Genomic DNA, 20925 nt, shown 5'->3' on the forward strand with positions numbered 1-20925 from the left:
ATAGTTTATATAAAATATTAGTAATATATTAATATTAATAATAACATAGCTAAGAGTTATTCTGGTCCTAGTATGTACCAGCCACTGTTTTAAGTATTTTACATTGTTTTTTCATTGACTATTCATGACAACCCTAATAAGCTATCCTCATTTTATAGGTGAGAAAACTGAGGCACAAAATAGTAATTAGTTTTCTCAAAATAACACAACTAGGGGCGCCTGGGTGGCTCAGTCAGTTAAGCGACTGCCTTCGGCTCAGGTCATGATCCTGGAGTCCCGGGATCGAGTGCCGCATCGGGCTCCCTGCTCAGCGGGAAGTCTGCTTCTCCCTCTGACCCTCCTCCCTCTCGTGCTCTCTGTCTCTCATTCTCTCTCTCGCAAATAAATAAATAAAATCTTTAAAAAATAAAAAAAATAACACAACTAAATTAAAATCAAATAAAACTAAATTGAAAATGCATTTTATTTAAAGACAATCTTTGCTAATTTCACATTTCCCAAGGAGCCTCTGGACTATTATTTATTTTCCAGGCTTATTGATACTGAAGGAAATCATAAAGAGCAGAATTTCTTTTTTTTTTTTTAAGATTTTATTTATTTGACAGAGAGTGAGACAGTGAGAGAGGGAACACAAGTAGGGGGAGTGGGAGAGGGAGAAGCAGGCTTCCTGCTGAGCAGGGAGCCCGATGCAGGGCTCGATCCCAGGACCCTGGGATCATGACCTGAGCTGAAGGCAGCCACTTAACTGACTGAGCCACCCAGGCGCTCCAAGAGCAGAATTTTAATAAGCCAATTAATAAAAAAAAAAAAGAAAAGCATCGATAATAATTCAATAATAGTAGGGGACTTTAACACCCCTCTCACTGCAATGGACAGGTCATCTAAGCAGAAGAGCAACAAGGATAGAAGGGCTTTGAATGACACACTGGACCAGATGGACTTCACAGATACATTCAGAACATTCCATCCCAAAGCAACAGAATACACATTCTTCTTCAGTGCACATGGAACATTCTCCAGAATAGATCACATCCTGGGTCAAAAATTAGGTCTCAACTGGTACCAAAAGAGTGGGATCATTCCCTGCATATTTTCAGACCACAATGCTTTGAAACTGGAACTCAATCACAAGAGGGAAGTTGAAAAGAAGTCAGATACATGGAGGCTAAAGAGCATCCTACTAAAGAATGAATGGGACAACCAGGAAATTAAAGAAGAATTTAAAAAAAAAATTTTTTTTTTTTAAGATTTTATTTATTTGCAAGAGAGAGAATGAGAGACAGAGAGCATGAGAGGAAGGAGGGTCAGAGGGAGAAGCAGACTCCCTGCTGAGCAGGGAGCCTGACATGGGACTTGATCCCGGGTCTCCAGGATCATGACCTGAGCCGAAGGCAGTCGCTTAACCAACTGAGCCACCCAGGCGCCCCTAAAGAAGAATTTTTTAAAAATCATGGAAAAAAAAGAAAATGAAAACACAACTGTTCAAAATCTCTGGGATGCAGCAAGGCAGTCCTAAGAAGGAAGTATATAGCACTACAAGCCTTTCTCAAGAAATTAGAAAGGTCTCAAATACACAACCTAACCCTACACTTAAAGGAGCTGGAGAAAGAAGAGCGAATAAAGCCTAAACTCAGCAGGAGAAGAGAAATAATAAAGATCAGAGCAGAAATCAATGAAATAGAAACCAAAAGAACAGTAGAACAGATCAACAAAACTAGGAGCTGGTTCTTTGAAAGAATTAATAAGATTGATAAATCCCTGGCCAGACTTACCAAAAAGAAAAAAAGAGAGAGAGAGAGAGAGAGAGAAAGGACCCAAATAAATAAAATCATGAATGAAACAGGAGAGATTACAACCAACACTGAAGAAATACAAACAATTGTAAGAACATATTATGAGCAACTATATGCCAGCAAATTAGACAATCTGGAAGAAATGGATGCATTTCTAGAGATGTATCAACTACCAAAACTGAAACAGGAGGAAATGGACAACCTGAACAGACCCATAACCAGCAAGGAAATTGAAGCAGTCATCAAAAATCTCCCAACAAACAAGAGTCCAGGGCCAGATGGCTTCCCAGGGGAATTCTACCAAACATTTAAAGAAGAATTAATACCTAGTCTTCTGAGGCTGTTTCAAAAAATTGAAATGGAAGGAAAACTTCCAAACTCATTTTATGAGGCCAGTATTACCTTGATACCAAAACCAGAAAAAGACCCCACCAAAAAGAATTATAGCCCAATATCCCTGATGAACATGGATGCAAAAATTCTCACCAAAATACTAGCCAATAGGATCCAACAGTACATTAAAAGGATTATTCATCACGACCAAGTGGGATTTACCCCTAGGCTGCAAGGTTAGCTCAACACTACAAATCAATCAATGTGATACAGTACATAAATAAAAGAAAGGACAAGAACCATATATTCCTCTTAATAGATGCAGAAAAAGCATTTGACAAAGTACAGCATCCTTTCTTGACTAAAACTCTTCTCGGTGTAGGGATAGAGGGCACATACCTCAATATCATAAAAGCCATCTATGAAAAACCCACTGCAAATATCATTCTCAATGGGAAAAACTGAGAGCTTTCCCTCTAAGGTCAGGAACACGGCAGGGATGTCCACTATCACCACTGCTATTCAACATAGTACTAGAAATCCTAGGCTCAGCAATCAGACAACAAAAAGAAATAAAAGCCATCTGAATCAACAAAGAAGAAGTCAAACTCTCACTCTTTGCAGATGACATGATACTCTATGTGGAAAACCCAAAAGACTCCACCCCAAAATTGCTAGAACTCATACAGGAATTCAGTAAAGTGGCAGGATATAAAATCAATGCACAGAAATCAGCTGGATTTCTATATACCAACAACGAGATAGAAGAAAGAAATTAAGGAGTCGATCCCATTTACAATTGCACCCAAAACCATAAGATACCTAGGAATAAATCTAACCAAAGAGGCAAAGAATCTGTACTCAGAAAACTATAGATTACTCATGAAAGAAGTTGAGGAAGACACAAAGAAATGGAAAAACGTTCCATGCTCATGGATTGGAAGAACAAATATTGGTAAAACATCTATGCTATCTAGAGCAATCTACACATTCAATGCAATCCCTATCAAAATACCATCAGCTTTTTTCACAGAACTGGAGCAAATAACCCTAAAATTTGTATGAAACTAGAAAAGACCCCAAATAGCCAGAGGAATGTTGAAAAAAACCCAAAGCTGGCAGCATCACAATTTCAGACTTCCAGCTCTATTACAAAGCTGTCATCATCAAGACAGTATGGTACTGGCACAAAAACAGACACATAGATCAATGGAACAGAATAGAGAGCCCAGAAATGGACCCTCAACTCTATGGTCAACTAATCTTTGACAAAGCAGGAAAGAATGTCCAATGGAAAAAAGACAGTCTCTTCAACAAATGGTGTTGGGAAAATTGGACAGCCACATGCAGAAGAATGAAACTGGACCATTTCCTTACACCATACACAAAAATAGACTCAAAATGGATGAAAGACCTAAATGTGAGACAGGAATCCATCAAAACCGTTGAGGAGAACACAGGCAGCAACCTCTTTGACCTCAGCCACAGCAACTTCTTCCTAGACATAGTGCCAAAGGCAAGGGAAACAAAGGCAAATAAGAACTATTGGAACTTCATCAAGATCAAAAGCTTTTGCACAGCAAAGGAAACAGCAAAACCAAAAAACAACTGATGGAATGGGAAAAGATATTTGCAAATGACATATCAGATAAAGGTCTAGTATCCAAAATCTATAAAGAACTTATCAAACTCAACACCCAAAGAACAAATAATCCAATCAAGAAATGGGCAGAAGACATGAACAGACATTTCTGCAAAGAAGACATCCAAATGGACAACAGACACAGGAAAAAGTGCTCAACATCACTCGGCATCAGGGAAATAAAAATCAAAACCACAACGAGATACCACCTCACACCAGTCAGAATGACTAAAATTGACAAGTCAGGAAATGACAGATGTTGGTGAGGATGTGGAGAAAGGGGAACCCTCCTACACTGTTGGTGGGTATGCAAGGTGGTGTGGCCACTCTGGAAAACACTATGGAGGGTCCTCAAAAAGTTGAAAATAGAGCTACTGTACAATCCAGCAACTGCACTACTGGGTATTTACCCCAAAGATAAAAATGTAGTGATCCAAAGGGGCACCTGCACCCCAATGTTTATAGCAACACTGTGCACAATAGCCAATCTATGGAAAGAAACCAGATGTCCATTGACAAATGAATGGATAAAGAAGTTGTGGCATATATATACAATGGAATATTATGCAGCCATCAAAAAATGAAATCTTGCAATTTGCAATGGCATGGATGGAACTAGAGGGAATCATGCTAAGTGAAATAAGTCAATCAGAGAAAGACATCATATGATCTCACTGCTATGTGGAATTTATTTATTTACTCATTTATTTTTAAAGATTTCATTTATTTATTTGAGAGAGAGAGAGAGAGGGAGAGCACAGAGGTAGAGGAAGAGGGAGAAGCAGACTCCCCACTGAGCAGGGAGCCTGATGCGGGGCTCGATCCCAGGACCCTGAGATCATGACCTGACCCTAAGGCAGACGCTTAACTTACTGAGCCACACAGGCGCACCTGATATGTGGAATTTAAGAAACAAGGCAGAGGATCATAGGGGAAGAGAGGAAAAAATGAAACAAGAGGAAACCAGAGAGGGAGACAAACCATAAGAAACTTTTTTTTTTTTTTAAGATTTTATTTATTTATTTGACAGAGAGAGACACAGCGAGAGAGGGAACACAATCAGGGGGATTGGGAGAGGGAGAAGCAGGCTCCCCGCTGAGCTGGGAGCCCAACGTGGGGCTCAATCCCAGGACCCTGGGATCATGACCTGAGCCGAAGCCAGACGCCCAATGACTGAGCCACCTAGGCATCCCCATAAGAGACTCTTAATCTTAGGAAACAAAGTGAGGGTTGTTGGAGGAGAAGGGGGTGAGCGAATGGGGTAACTGGGTGATGGATATTGGGGAGGGTATTGTGGTAATGAGTACTAGGTATTTTATAAGACTGATGAATCACAGACCTGTACCTCTGAAACAAATAATACATTATATGTTAATTGAATTTAAATTTAAAAAAAGAGATAGAAAAAAGCAGAATTTCACCACTACCATCATTTTTACCATCATCTCTAATGTCTATTCCATGTTTTCTATGTGCTAGCTGCTACAAGAACTTTTTGTTCTTTATCACATTTAATGCTCACAAGGACAAAAGTGGAGATTCAGAATATTAAGTAACAGAGAGCATGAACACATGGTGAAGATAGGATTCCAGCTTGAATCCAACTCCAAATTTGTGTTATTATCACGAGTAATCCCTCCAAAGTTATTATATATCCCATACTCCGAATGAAAACACACACACATACACACACACCCCAGGCATTCTGGATTTCAAAGTGAGTCTCTGTGAATGTGGTTAGTGTTAGTTCCACAGAGCCTGATAGTTTCTAAAATGCTTATAACCATAATACCCAACTCCTACCCAGCCCTGATCCTAACATTGCAATCAGCTGCTACTTATGGGCACCAATTTTACCTCCCATTTCAGGAAAAGTAGGTGTTTTGAATGATACTGGGTAACAGCAGGAAGTATGTGGGAACATATTTATTTTATTTGGCCTTTTTTTCCCCCCAGAAAAAGGGAATAGCGAAGAAAACTATAGGTGAAAAGTACTACGTTTCAGTTCAACTCTGGCTTTATCTTTTTTACGTCATTTAGAGGAAAAAAGAATAATCTGAGAAATAAGACGGAAAATAATGATAAAATCTCCATCTCTCTCTCTCTCTCTCTCACACACACACACACACACACATACACACACTTTAATATAGACTGGATCAAAATAGCTAACCAAGCACACACATCTATATCCCACTTAACCATATCCCGCTTACCAAAGTAAAATCCCTATGAAAGAGAAGATACCTTTTAAAAGTAAAAAAATATCCTAGGAAAAGAATTAAAACTGCCATCAGCAAACCAGCAATGTTGAGAAAAGACAGACTACAGATAGGATCACTACTCAGAAAAACAAAACGGAAGGAAAATTCATCTCAAATCCTACAGAGGAGGAGTCCAAGGCAAAGGGAGAAGCAGTGGGGGGAGCCTGAGTGGCGCCTGGGTGGCTCAGTTGGTTAAGCATCTGACTCTTGGTTTCAGCTCAGGTCGTGATCTCAGGGTCATGAGCTTGAATCCTGTGTCAGGCTCTGTGCTGAACACAATCTGCTGAAATTTCTCTCCCCCTCTTCTTCTGCCCCTCACTGACTCTCTCTCTTTCTTTCAAATAAATAAATCAATCTTTAAATTAAAAAAAAAAAGAAAAGGGAAGAAGCAGTGGGGGGAAGGGTGTGCACTCTCAAAGTTAACAGATCAAGAATTGGGAGGTGGGCACTGAGGCTCTCATCAGAGAGAGAAATCAGGGAAAGAGGCTTAGAGTAGGTAAGCTAGTCAACAGCTTTCTCCTCCCCTACTGGTTCTAAATGATAACCGAGGCAGCTACACACTTCCAAGAACATGAGTCTCTCACACCATGAAGATGAGCTACCAACATATCCTTGCCTCTCCAGTACTGTTCCTTACACCAAATTGGCAGAGGATGGCTCCAGTTAACAAAAGAGGCAAAATGAACAGAGAGTCTAAAATACAAAACTGAACAGATAACTAAACATTTGGTGGGGGGGGGGAATCACCATAAGAGAGGCAGCATTTCTGTTTTTCTACTACTAATAATAAACAGAGCTAGAGATCAGAAGACATTTGAAAAGTATAATTAGAACCTTCAGAGAAATATGAGATGTTGCAAGTACAAAAACTGTAACTAGATATTTGGGGATTTAAAATTTTGATGACTGAGATAAAAAATTAAATGGATAGTCGAGATATCAGAATAGACATGATGAGACATTAGGAACTGAAAGATCAAGCTGAGTAATTATCCCAGAATGAAATGAGTCTAACAGGCATTGTAAAAAACAGCTTTAGTGCCTAGAAGGATGATCTGGGGCAGCTCCCTACCTTCTCCATCCTATCCCACACCTTGCCCATTCTTACTTGAAAAAAATAAAATCATGTACAACATTAACTGAAGCAGATGGAAAATGGGAAAAGAGCTTTGGAATGTGGCAGAGACTGCAACTGTCCCCAAATATATTTTCATCTATGAAAATGATGGCATATCAAAATAATGAGAAAATGATGGACTAGTTAGTAACCTATTAACAGATTCTGTGGATTGTCCAAACTCTCTTCTTGGATACCTTCCTGGAAAGCCAAACTCTGCATTTCCCAGATCCACCTATAGATTGGGTTCCAGATATGATTTAAGTTCCACCAAGTCAAGTTTCTCCAAAAGATTCTGTATATTATCCATATCTCTTAACAAACCTCTTTATTCTTTTTTTTTTTTTAAAGATTTTATTTATTTATTTGACAGAGAGAGACACAGCGAGAGAGGGAACACCAGCGGGGGGGGGGGGGGGAGGAGGAGAAGTAGGCTCCCCGCAGAGCAGGGAGCCCGATGTGGGACTTGATCCCAGGACCCTGGGATCATGACCTGAGCCGAAGGCAGTCGCTTAACCGACTGAGCCACCCAGGCACCCAACAAACCTCTTTATTCTTAAACTAGCAAGAGACTTCAGTTCTGACAAATGTACTATCCATCCAGGAAACAAGTTGTCTTATTCAAAAATGATCAGTAAATAAATTTGAGAAAATGAATACTAGGGAATTAAAGTAAAAAGAATCTCAGTTAAAAGTACAGAAAAACAATTTTAACTATGAGGTTAACATTCCTAAGCAAGACTCAAAACCCAGAAGATATAAAGGAAGATATATTTGCTATAATAAAAATTAAAGTTTCTGTATGACAAGAGCCAAGTGACAGACTAAGAGAAAATATTCTCAGAATATAAATCAGAAAATGATTAATATCCATAACATATTAAAATGCCAGTGGGAAGATAATGACATATGCAACAGATAAAAGTATATTGAGAAAAGTAAAAGCAATGTTGCAAATACAAATAATCACTACCATTCAAACAAACTGGATATAATCTTACGGTCATACTTGGAACCTTAGCAATGTAAATGATAATAATTCGTTACTGAGGTATAGATATCCTGAGAACATGAGAAAGTACTTCACATCCTTACTTCTGAATCATTTCCCAAAACAGTGGAGTTCTAGTTCTATTATATAGCCTTAGTAGATGTGAAACTGCCACATTGATAGAAAGACAAAAAGCTTTACATTTAAGTTTCTCAAATATTATAAGTTCCTCTATGAGAACTAGATGGTTTTTGTAATGGTTTTCAGTGTTTCTACTAAACACGACAAGAGTGTTAAAGCAATTTGGCTGTACAGGATCATTTATTCTGAGTTCTTTAGTTTCAGAATGTTGACCTGTTATCTGAGACTTTATCAAGGTAAAACCAATAGACATTTGCCCCTTTTTACCCATCAATCTGTCTGATAATATTCAACACATATTGTCAAAATTGCTTTTGAAGCAGGGGAATGTCATAATCATATTTTGGTTTTAAAATGGTGCTCAGTCCACTGTGTAGAACAACTCTGAACAATATCAGCATTACTTAGGAGCATTTTTTTAATTATTAAAAATAAAAATACATCTAAAACTAATGATGTATGGGGATTAACATAAGAATAAAAAATTTAAAAAAAAAGAGAGAAAAAATAAAAATAAATTTTGACTTATTAAATAAGTAATCTAAAAATTATTTAAGATGAAAATTATGGGAGTGATGTCACAAGTTATTCATGACATTGCTCCTCCTCACAAGAAGAACAACCAACATTTATTCAAGAACAAGAAACCACTGAGAGACTCCCAGAACATGGGGGTTATGTTGAAGCACCCACATGCACGCAGAGACCAAGATAGACTGCATTAGAAAAGAGAAGCAGCTACATGTTGAATGCATTGCCCCTCCCTCAGGTAAGTCCAGAACACATGGTGAGGCATCTCCTGAATTTTCAGTTCCTCTAATGTGAAAAGAGAGCCCAGGAGGGATAACCAGCCTTCCCCAGCATTGTGGGTCACTTTTGAGGAGGCCCTACTCCAATCTTACACCACAGGAGTTACAGTGTGGGGCCCAGCTACTGGGAATCTGACTGTGATGGAGAAGGAGGAAGGGCTTGTAACAACCAGCTCATGGATCCTGGCAGAAAGAGTTCATTCTTGCTTTGCCCAAGTAGTAATCCCAACCAGTGGTTTTGCTCATCTGCAGAACCAAGTCAGGGACACACACTGACCAGGGAACTTGGTGGAGTACAGATCTGCCCAATTTGGATCCTCAAATGAGGAATTTTGCTGGCCCTAAAGCCCAGTTTGCCTATGCCCAAGAAAGGAGATGAGCCACAGCCCCACCCACTTTGGACAGTGACTTCCAGCCCCATCTGACCAGAATGGCTGGTGAAAACAGTTGAAAGCTGTGTGGCCCAGTGGCACTCAAACAGAGAGAAAAGCAGATAAGGTCGACAGTTTACAGAGCAAAGCCAGGGGCTCTATTAAGCCAGAGAACTTGGGGGGCAGGTTGGCTTGAGCTTGGACAACAAAGAGCTTTACCAGTTTTCGAGCTTCTTCTGCTGCACCTGGGCAGGAAATCTACTTAATAGCCCTGCTCATTGCTGATTATAGCTTTCCACCTGTCTGATCAGGAAGCTTACCCAGAGTACACAGGAAGCTGCATAGCCCATTTAACAGCCCTACATACAGTGGCACTTGAATAGAGAGCACAGTCTGTGCCTTCCCCATGTGCAGAGCAAAACCACTGGCCTCCTTACCTGACCAGGGAAATCAGTGCATAGTCAGGTCTGATTAGGGCCCCCAAACAATGAAGTGCACAGGCCCTGGGCTCTGGTCTGCTACCCTGCCAGGGCAGGGAAGCTAATTCATAGCCCCATCTACTACTGAATATACCCAACCATCTAGTAAGTCTGACTAGAGAATTCAGGCACCTGCAGAGCCCATCCTGCAATCTTACTTCAGTAGGGAGCCAAGCCTGCAATCCTACCCAACTCTTGTCAGCCAGTGATACACCGCACATTCTCATCCTCAGAGCTCAAAAATTTGCCTCATCCCAAACTAAACCATAATAGCAGGCCCCACCTGGCCAAATACATTACAAGCAGACATACCCAGAAACCCAAATTGAGCTAGTGAAGAACTGTCTCTGCCAAAATACACCTGTGAAGTCTGGAAGGGGAGCCCCATTTCTCAAATTTACAGATACCAACATAAGGAATCAAAGATCACAAAAATCAGGTATATACAATACCACCAAAGGAAATCAATGAAGGTCCAATAACTGACTCTAAAAAAATGGAGATTTATGAACTGTCAGACAAAGAATTCAGAATAATCCTCTTAGAGATGTTTCATGAGGGGCCCCTGGGTGGCTCAGTCATTAAGCATCTGCTGTCGGCTCAAGTCATGATCCCAGGATCCTGGGATTGAGCCCCACATCAGGCTCCCTGCTAGGCGGGAAGCCTACTTCTCCCTCTCCCACTCCCTCTGCTTGTGTTCCTGCTCTCACTATGTCTCTAATAAATAAATAAAATCTTAAAAAAAAAGAGGATGTTTCATGAACTACAAGAAAACACAGACAACTAAACAAGGCACGAACAAAACAGGAAATTTGACAAAAAATAGCAACCATTAAACAAACAAAAACACAGAAATCCTAGAATTGAAAAATATAATAAATGAATTGAAAAATTTAATAGTTTCAAAAATAGATTTGACCATCCAGAAAAAAGAATCAGTGGCCTGGAGGATAGGACATTGGAAATTAGTCAGAGGAGTGAAAAGAAAAAAAGAAGGAAAAACAGTAAAGAAAGCCTATGGCAATCATGAGGATACAATGAAAAGAAACAATATTCACATTATGGGATTTCTAGAAGAAGAAGAGAAAGAGAAAGGGACAAAAAGTATATTTAAAGCAATAATGGCAGAAAACCTCCTGAACCTGAGGAGAGAAATGGACATCTAGATCCATGAGGCCCAAATGACTCCAAATAGGTTGAACCTAAATAGGGTAACAATGAGACACATTATAATTAAACTGTCAAAAGTCAAAGACAAAGAAAGAATTTTAAAAGCAGCAAGAGAAAAGGGAAGTTACATATAAGGAAAGCTCCATAAGACCATAGGTGGCTTTCTCAATAGAAACTTTTCAGGCCAGGAAGAGAATGGGATGACATATTCAACACATTGAAAGAAAATCACTGTTAACCAAGAATTCTCTAACTAGCAAAACTGTCCTTTGGAAATGAAGTAGGGATAAAGATTTTCCCAAACAAATAAAGGCTGAAAAAATTCATTACCACCAGACCTGCCTTCCAAGAAATGTTAAAGGGAGTTCTTTGAGTGGAAGTAAAAGGATGTTAATTAACATCATAAAAACACAAAAAGGTAGCATAAATCTCACTAAATATAAAAGCATAGTTAGATTCTGCAATATGGTAATGGTGGTACATAACTCACAACTCTAGTTTAAAAGTTAAAAAATGAGCTTAGAAAAAATAACCATAAATATAATAATCTGTTATTAATTACACAATATTAAAAAATGTAAATTGTAATAGCAATAACTTAAAATGTGAGGAGGACAAGAAGTAAAAGTGTAAAGTATATAAATTCTATTAAAATTAAGTTGTTATCGGGGCGCCTGGGTGGCTCAGTGAGTTAAGCGTCTGCCTTCGGCTCAGGTCATGATCCCAGGGTCCTGGGATGGAGCCCCGCATTGGGCTCCCTGCTCAGCAGGAAGCCTGCTTCTTCCTCTCCCACTCCCCCTGCTTGTGTTCCCTCTCTCGCTGTCTCTCTCTCTCTGTCAAATAAATAAATAAAACTTTAAAAAATATTAAGTTGTTATCAATTTTAAAATAGATCTTATAAGTTTTTTTTTAAGATTTTATTTATTTATTTGACAGAGAGGTAGAGAGAGAGCACAAGTAGGCAGAGCAGCAGGCAGAGGGAGAGGGAGAAGCAGGCTTCCCGCTGGAAGCCTGCTGTGGGGCTCCATCTCAGGACCCTGGGATCATGACTGGAGCCAAAGGCAGCTGCTTAACCCACTGGACCACCCAGGTGCACCTAGATATTATAAGTTTAAGGTATTTTATTTAAACCTCATGATACAAGGGAAAAACTTGTAGTAATTATACAGAAGAATACAATAAAAAAGTCAGAGCATACTGATACCAAAAGACTTCCAAACACAGAAAAAGAAAGCATGATAAAAAACAAAGAATAATGAGTCTACAAAACAACCAGAAAGCAACTAAATAGCATAGTAAGTCCTTACCTATCAATAATTACTTTAAACAAATAGATTAAATTCCCCACTCAAAAGACATAGAATGGCTGAATGGATTAAAAAAAAAAAAGATCTGACAACATGATGGCTACAAGAGATTCACTTTAGGGCACCTGGGTGGCTCAGTTGGTTAAACGACTGCCTTCAGCTCAGGTCATGATCCTGGAGTCCCGGGATCGAGTCCCGCATCAGGCTCCCTGCTCAGCAGTGAGTCTGCTTCTGCCTCTGACCCTCCCCCCTCTCGTGTTCTCTCTCTCATTCTCTCTCTCTCAGATAAATAAATAAAATCTTAAAAAAACAAAAACAAAAAAAGAGGCTCACTTTAGCCTTAAAGACACACATAGACTGAGTGAAGGTATGGAAAAAAAGTCATTTCAAGCAAATGACAACCAAAAAAAAGTAGGGGTAGCTATACTTATATCAGAAACAACCCGCTTTACACTACAAATGGTAAAAAGAGACAAAGCAGGTCATTACATAATAATAATAGAGTTTAATATATCAAGAAGATATAACAATTATAAATATTTATATGCCCAACATCAGAGCACCTAAATATCTAAAACAAAAACTAACAGAGCTAAAAGGAGAAGTAAAGAGTAATGCGATAATGGTTGAGGACTTTAATATCCCACTCTCTACAATGGATAGATCATCCAGACAGAATCAATAAGGAAACTGTGTATTTGAATAACACTATTGACCAAACGGACCTAACAAACACATATACAAAACATTCTATCCAACAACAGCAGAATACATATTCTTCCCAAGCACACATGGAACATTTTCTAGGAATGACCATATCTCAGGCCACAAAATAAATCTTAGCAAATTCAAGAAGACTGAAATCATACCAACTATCTTCTCTGACCACAGTGACATAAAAACAGAAACCAGTAAGAAGAAAATTGGAAAATTAACAAAGACATGGAAATTAAACAATACTCTCCTGAACAACCCATGGATGAAGGAAGAAATTAAAGAGAAAATAACACAGTTTCTTGAGACTAACAAAAATGGAAACACAACATACCAGAACTGCTGGGATGCAGCAAGAACAGTTAACAATACACACCCACATTAAGAAGGAAGAAAGATCCCAAATAAATAATCTAACTCTATGCCTTAAGGAACTAGAAAAAGAACAAACTGAGCCCAAAGTTGGCAGAAGAGAGGAAATAATAAAGATGAGAGCAGAAATAAATAAAATTAGGAACAGAAAAACAACAGAAAAGATTAACAAAAGTAAGAGTTGATTCTTTGTAAAGATAAAACTGATAAACCCTTAACTAGATTAACCAAGGAAAAAAGAGAAAGGACCCAAATCAACAAAATTATAAATGAAAAATAACATTATAATTGATACCACAGAAATTCAAAGAATCATAAGAGGCTACTAAGCTCCAACAGATTGGACAACCTAGAAGAAATGGAAATATTCTTAGAAACACACAACTTACCAAGACTGAATCAGAAAGAAACAGAAAATCTGAATAGGCCAATTACTAGTTAGGAGATTAAATCAGTAATAAAAAAAATCTCCCAACAAAGAAAAGCCCAGGACCAGATGACTTCAATGGTGAATTTTACCAAACATCTAAAGAAAAATTAACACCAATACTTCTCAAATTCTTCCAAAAAATTGAAGAGGAGGGAACACTGCCAAACTCATTTTATGAAGCTGAAATTATCCTGATACCAAAACCAGGAAAAACACTACTAGAAAAGAAAACTACAAGCCAATACCCCTGATAAATATAGAAGCAAAAATTCTCAATAAAATACTACTAAACCAAATTCAGCACCACATTAAATGAATCATTCACCATGATCTTGTGGGATTTATCCTTGGGATGCAAAGACACATATCATACACATACATACACATATCAATCAATGAGCTACATCATATCAATAGACCAAAAGAAAAGAATCATATGATCACCTTAATAGATGCAGAAAAAGCATTTGACAAAATTCAACATCCATTCATGATAAAAACTCTTAACAAAGTAGGCATAGAAGGAACATATCTCAATGTAATAAAGATCATATATGATAAGCCCACAGTTAACATCATACTCAACGGTGAGAGGATGAAATCTTTTCCTCTAAGAGTGGGAACAAGAGCGGGTGTCCACTTGCACCACTCCTATTCAACATAGTACTGGAAGTCCTAGCTAAAGCAATGAGGCAAGAAAAAAAAAAGGTATCAGAATAGGAAAGGAAGAAGTAAAATTGTCTCTATTTGCAGATGACATGATATTATGTATAGAAAATCCTAAAGATCCAACACAAAACTGTTTTATCTAATCAATGATTTCAGTAAAGTTGCTGGATACCAAACTAACATAAAAAAATCAGTAACATTTCTATACACTAACAATAAAATTTCTGAGAAAGAAATAAAGGAATAGATCCCATTTACAATAGCATCAAAAACAGTAAAATACTTAGGAATAAATTTAACTAAGGAGGAAATGATCTCTATACTGAAAATTACAACACCGATGAAAGAAACTGAAGAAGACACAAAGAAATGGAAAGGATTTTCGTTTGTGGATTGGAAGAACTAATATTGTTAAATGTCAATACTACCAAAAGCCATCTATAGATTCAATGCAATCCCTATCAAGATTCCAGTAGCATTTTTTACAGAAGTATACAAACAAACAAGAAAACACTCCTAAAATTTATATGGAACCACCAAAGGACCTGAATAACCAAAAAATAATGAGAAAGAAGAACAAATCAGAAGGTATCATTTCCTGATTTCAAGCTATAACTAAAGCTATAGTCATACAAACAGAATGGTACTGGCCTGAAAACAGACAAATAGACCAATGGAACAGAATCAAGAGTGCAGAAATAAATCTGAGCACATATGGCAAACTAATATTTGACAAGGGAGCCAAGAAGACTCAACGGAGAAAAGATAATCTCTTCAATAAATGATGCTGGGATAATTGGATATTCACATGTAAAAGAATGAAACTGGATCCATATCTTAGACCACTTACAAAAATTTACTTGGAGTGGATTAAAGATTTAAATGTAAAACCTGAAACCATAAAACTCCTAGAAGAAAACATAGAAACAAAACTTCTTAACATGGATCATGGTAATGATATTTGGATATGACATCTAAAGCATAAGCAGTAAAATAGAAAACAAAGAAGTGGGACTAAATCAAACTAAAAAGCTTTTGCATAGCAGAAAAACCCATCAACAAAGTGAAAAGACAATCTACAAATTGGGAAACATATTTGCAAACCATATATCTGATAAGGGGTTGATAACCAAAGTATAGAAAGAGTTCATACAACTCAATAACAAGAAAACAAACAACCCAATTAAAAATTGGGTAAAAGACTTGAATAAATATTTCTCCAAAGAAGATATATGAAAGGCCAACTGGTACCTGAAAAGAAGTTCAACATCACTAGTTATTAGGGAAATGTAAATTTAAAGCACAGTGAGACATCACTTCATTCCTGTTAGAATGGCTATTATCAAACAGAGATAACAAATACTGGCATGGATATGGAGAAAAGGGAAGCCTTGTGCATTGTTGGTGGGATTGTAAATTGGTACAGATACTATGGAAAAGACTATGGAGGATCCTCAAAAAATTAAAAATAGGGCTACCATACGATCCAATAATTCCACTTCTGGGAATACATCCTAAGGTAATAAAAACACTAACTTGAAAAGATATCTGCACTCCTATGTTCATAGTAGCATTATTTACAATAGACAAGATATGGAAACAGGTAACCTAAGTATCCATCAGTGGATGAATGAATAAAGAAATTGTGACATATATATGAGTATATATATATGTATATATATAATGGATATATATATGTGTATATATATATATAACGGAATATTATTTAACCACAAAAAGAGGGAATCCTACCATTTCTGACAACATGGAGAGACCTTGAAGGGATTATGCTAAGTGAAATAAGCAGGAAAGAGAAAGATAAATACCATACGATCTCACTTACATGTGGAATATAAAACAAACCAAAAAATCCCACCAAATTCATAGAAAAAGAGGTCAGATTTGTGGTTATCAGAGGTAGGAGGTAGTAGGAGGGGAATTGGACCAATGTGGCCAAAAAGTACAAACTTCTAGTTATAAGATAAATAAGTACTAGGGATATAATGAATACATGATGACTATAGCTAATACTGCTGTACGGTGTATAGGAAAGTTAAGAGAGTAAATCCTGAGTTCTCATTACAAGGAGAAAATATTTTTTTCTTTTATTCTTCTTTCTTTTTATTGTCCCTATATGAGAAGATGGATGTTAGCTGAACCTATTATGGTAATCATTTTATAATATATGCAAATGAAACCATCATGCTGTATGCCTTAACCTTATACAGTAACATGCAGTAACATGTCATTTATTTCTCAATAAAACTAGGAGAAACAAAAATTAAAAATTATTTAAAATGCAAATTTTCGAGCACCATGTACCAAGGAGGTGTATATTTCAGTCCATTCCAGTGTAGAAAGAAAATTGAAATCTATATTTTTATCTCATTTCCTTAAGATTTCTATTTTAGGGACACCTGGGTGGCTCAGTCGGTTAAGTGTCTGCCTTTGGCTCATGTCATGATCCCAGGGCCCTGGGATGGAGTCCAGCATCAGGCTCCTTGCTCAGTGGGGAGCCTGCTTTTCCTTCTGCCTGTCCCCTACCCCTGCCGCTCCCCCTGCTTGTATGTGCTCTCTCTCTCTGACAAATAAATAATCTTAAAAAAAAAAAAGATTTCTATTTTAGTGTATATTTTATGGTGTGAATTATACAGTAAAATCCTGACAAAATACCATAAATGAAATTTAAAAAATCCAATGCATTATGATGGAACTTGCAGAGCTGGGCAGCCAGGAGTTTGGGCATCTGAGAACAGACAAGTCCATTTTCCTCTTATTTGGGCTGTGGTGCCACCTGGTGGTCATTTCCCCCCCCCAAGTTTAATCATCAATGGGGACCATTCTATACACATGCAGGCTGAAACCTCCAAGGCATTGCTGGTGCCCCCTTATCAACTTTGAATTAGACACTGGGCTTAGGAAATACCAAGGTCTCAAGGACACTAGGACCCACCTACCTCAGCCTCTCTGCTTCCTGCTTCACTCTCTACCCCCCCACATTCCACTCCCCCTAATGATAAAAAGGCAGTGAGAGGAATACAGACACCAATCAACGGTTGTATTTTGTCCAAATTTACATCATCACGCATTTTATGTATACTACAACATAGTGCTAAATATATGTGGTTGGGCGCCTGGGTGGCCCAGTTGGTTAAGCGACTGCCTTCGGCTCAGGTCATGATCCTGGAGTCCCTGGATAGAGTCCCGCATCGGGCTCTCTGCTCGGCAGGGAGCCTGCTTCTCCCTCTGACCCTCCCCCCTCTCATGTGCTCTCTCTCTCATTCTCTCTGTCTCAAATAAATAAATAAAATCTTTAAAAAAAAATAAATAAAAATAAATATATGTGGTTAATAAATATGCACACATTAGGATGCATATATTTTAAAAATTCCAATGATACTGTTGTACGATTAAAAAAAAAAAAAGTTGGGAGGGTCCAGTGTAGAGAATAGATTGGAGGAAAAGCCTAAAGGAAGAGAGGTAAACTAGAACGCTGTGGGAACAATTGTGATGGTCTGAAACTAGCATGGTGGTAATGGGATTTGGAGGGAAGTAGATTGGCTTGATTATTTCAAGGCAGAACTGAATCCTTATCTCTAAGAGCTATAAACTTAAGTATTTATAGATAAATTTATTTGATGTTGGAGATTTTCTTTAAAATAATCCAATTAGGGGGCGCCTGTCCAGTTCGTGGCTCAGTTGGTTAAGCCACTGCCTTTGGCTCAGGTCATCATCCCAGGGTCCTGGGATTAGGTCCCACATCGGGCTCCCCCTGCTCTACAGGGAGCCTGATTCTCCCTCTCCCTCGGCCTGCCACTCCCCCTGCTTGTGCTGTCAAATAAATAAGATCTTTAAAAAAAAAATAATCCAATTAGGAAGAGGGGAAATGGGAAGGGTAGTTATAGATGAAACAAAGACTGGCCATATGCAACAATTATTGAAGTTGGGTGATAGGCACGAGGTGTTTCCTTATTCTAGTCCTCTGTTTGGGAGTATGGGTGGCAATCCGAGCTGCCCAGGCCTTGAAAACATTTCTCCTTCCGTGAACCAGGAGAGGACTTTGTGATCTTAATTTCACCGCCTGCAGCTGCCAAGTTTGCACACAAACTCTGGGAATTATCTCAGTTCTCACTTTTGTGATGCGAGGGAGGCAGGGCTAGCGCCCGTCAAGCCTGTTTCTTCTCCAGAACCGGGGATCTTGCCTTCCTGAGCCTCCCAAGCTGTAGCAAAGGATGCGGGTAAAAACCAAAACTCGTCGCGAATCACGCCCGCCCCGCGTTCCGCCCTAAACCCGAGACGCAGTGGGAAACTTGACCGACGCGCGCTCCGCCTGCTTTGCTCCACCCCTTTTCGGCCTCCCGGCTTCCCCCGGGTCCTACAAGGAAAAAGAATGGGGCCTAACGGGGCAGGACCAGCAGCGGCTTCCGGGAGGAGTTTTGGGCCTGGCGGGGCACCGTCGGGCGCCGCGCCTTCCCGGTAGAGGTAGCTGGGGAGACGCCGGGAGTCCGCGTCGGCGCCGTTGATGAGTGGGGCGCATTCTCAGCATGGGCGACCACGGCCTGGAGTTGGCATCTATGATCCCCGCTCTGCGGGAGTTGGGCAGGTAGGGCCAGGCCCGGCCGCTCCCGCTCCCGCTCCCGGTCGCGCGTTTTTCTCCACCCGGCCAGGATGGCGTCTCACGTGCTCTCCCTCACCAGCCGCGCGCGTGCCGGCTCCGAAACCCTCAACCCCGGCCCTTGTGGATGTTTCGAGACTCCTTTCAGCACTTCTCCCTCAGAGGTGGTTAAAAATATGCGAGGCGTCGCCGCAGACTCCCGGCGTTCGGTCCAGGGAACGAGAGGCGTTCGCCGACCCCATACCTCAGCGGCGCCCGGGAGCTCGTCCCTTCCCCGGGGCTTGTCCCCTGCAGCTGGAGGGAACGGCCCCTTCTGATCACTTTCTACACTCATTTGCTTCCCGGAAACTTCTTTCCTGAGATGAGGGACTTGACCCATGAATTTTCCGCAGTTTCTATTCTTTGTGATCGCTCCGGAAGGAACTGGGTTTTTAGCTTTACCTTTGGACCCAAACTGCCTCTTTTAGAAGAAAAATCGCTGGTTCTCATTTTGTGCAAGGAAGGCCAATTGCTAGAAAAGGCAGTTGGTTTCTTTCTTCAGAATGAAACCACAGGTCGTTCTGAAGATAGGACCCATTTCCTGTTGGCCATCCAGTCCCCAATCCGTTATTTTAGTCAGAAACTTAGGGACCTGCTACAACGTCCACAAGATATAAATGTGCACAGAATGTTGCCAAAATGTGAAAATAATATTGTTTCATTTGCAAAAGCCTGTTTTCTGTGAACCGAAGAGTAAAATCAGGTAAACCAGTATCCCACCTGAAGGGAGGGGAGGGATGTGGATGGTTGCTATCCCCCTTCAGCACACTCGCACTTTCCCTCAACCAGGCCTAAGGAAGGCAGGGTTTTTGTTTTGCTTGCTTTTTTTTTTTTTTTTTTTTAAGTTGTAACCCACTGCGAACAAGAAAAAAATGGGCTTGTACCACAACTGCAGTTGAACCATCAGTCGGAATAATTGCTTCCCAATTTTTTAAGCTGTTTGAAAACTTAGCACACAAAGTCAGAAGTGACATTATATATATATATATCTATACATGTATATGTGTAGATATATATATATATATATAATATCCATGGGGTATTTAATTCCTTTCTTTTTGGGGTGCAGTTGTGTTCATCTCCACTTGTTAGCCATACAAGGATATTTAGTCTTAATCACATAAATAAGAGGATAAGTGAAGGAACCACACTTGTCTTAACTGAATTATTCTGTTTTTGTGTTTTTTTCACTTTTCATGAATGTTGCAAGCATACTTTGTGTTAACATTTTATTTTATTTGTTTATTTTTTTTAAAGATTTTATTTATTTGACAGAGAGAGAGAGCACAAGTAGCCAGAGAGGCAGGGAGAGGGAGAAGCAGGCTTCCTGCTGAGCAGGGAGCCCGATGCGGGACTGGATCCCAGGACACTGAGATCCTGACCCCAGCCGAAGGCAGCCGCTTAACCTACTGAGCCGCCCGGGTGCCCCTGTGTTAACATTTTATAAAGTAACGTGAATACACATGCTCATTTTAGAAAATTGATGTACAGATTTCATCTTTCAGGCTCAATGTGAAGCTAATATTTTTTTCCCCATCTTGTTTTAATGTAGAATTAACTAATTAATACTTTTCTTCCCTCTTTTTTCTTCCTTTATGAGACTTGTTAGTAAAATGATAGTATCTTGGATTTATTTATAGTCTCTCACATCACCAGAGCTTATGTTACC

The 20925-nt window shown here is 39.3% G+C and overlaps 1 protein-coding gene across 4 annotated transcripts in view; it reads left to right on the plus strand.

Annotated features, from left to right (window-relative positions):
- Positions 1–19024: 19024 nt before the first annotated feature.
- Positions 19025–20925, plus strand: part of ATR (ATR serine/threonine kinase) — a 92066-nt gene continuing 90165 nt past the window's right edge. The window contains exon 1 of one of the 4 annotated variants that reach the window (XM_045903635.3): positions 19025–19205. In XM_045903635.3, coding sequence (XP_045759591.1) covers positions 19147–19205 — 59 coding nt within the window. In that variant the 5' untranslated portion in view covers positions 19025–19146. Of the gene's footprint in view, positions 19206–19287; positions 19960–20925 lie in introns of those variants that run through there. The other 3 variants (XR_010410259.1, XM_045903636.3, XM_045903634.3) reach the window with 3 other exon arrangements.

Source organism: Mirounga angustirostris, unplaced genomic scaffold (genome assembly GCF_029215605.1).
Source record: "Mirounga angustirostris isolate CCGP_5_RB_7025 unplaced genomic scaffold, mMirAng1.0.hap1 SCAF_1, whole genome shotgun sequence".
NCBI lineage: Eukaryota > Metazoa > Chordata > Mammalia > Carnivora > Phocidae > Mirounga > Mirounga angustirostris.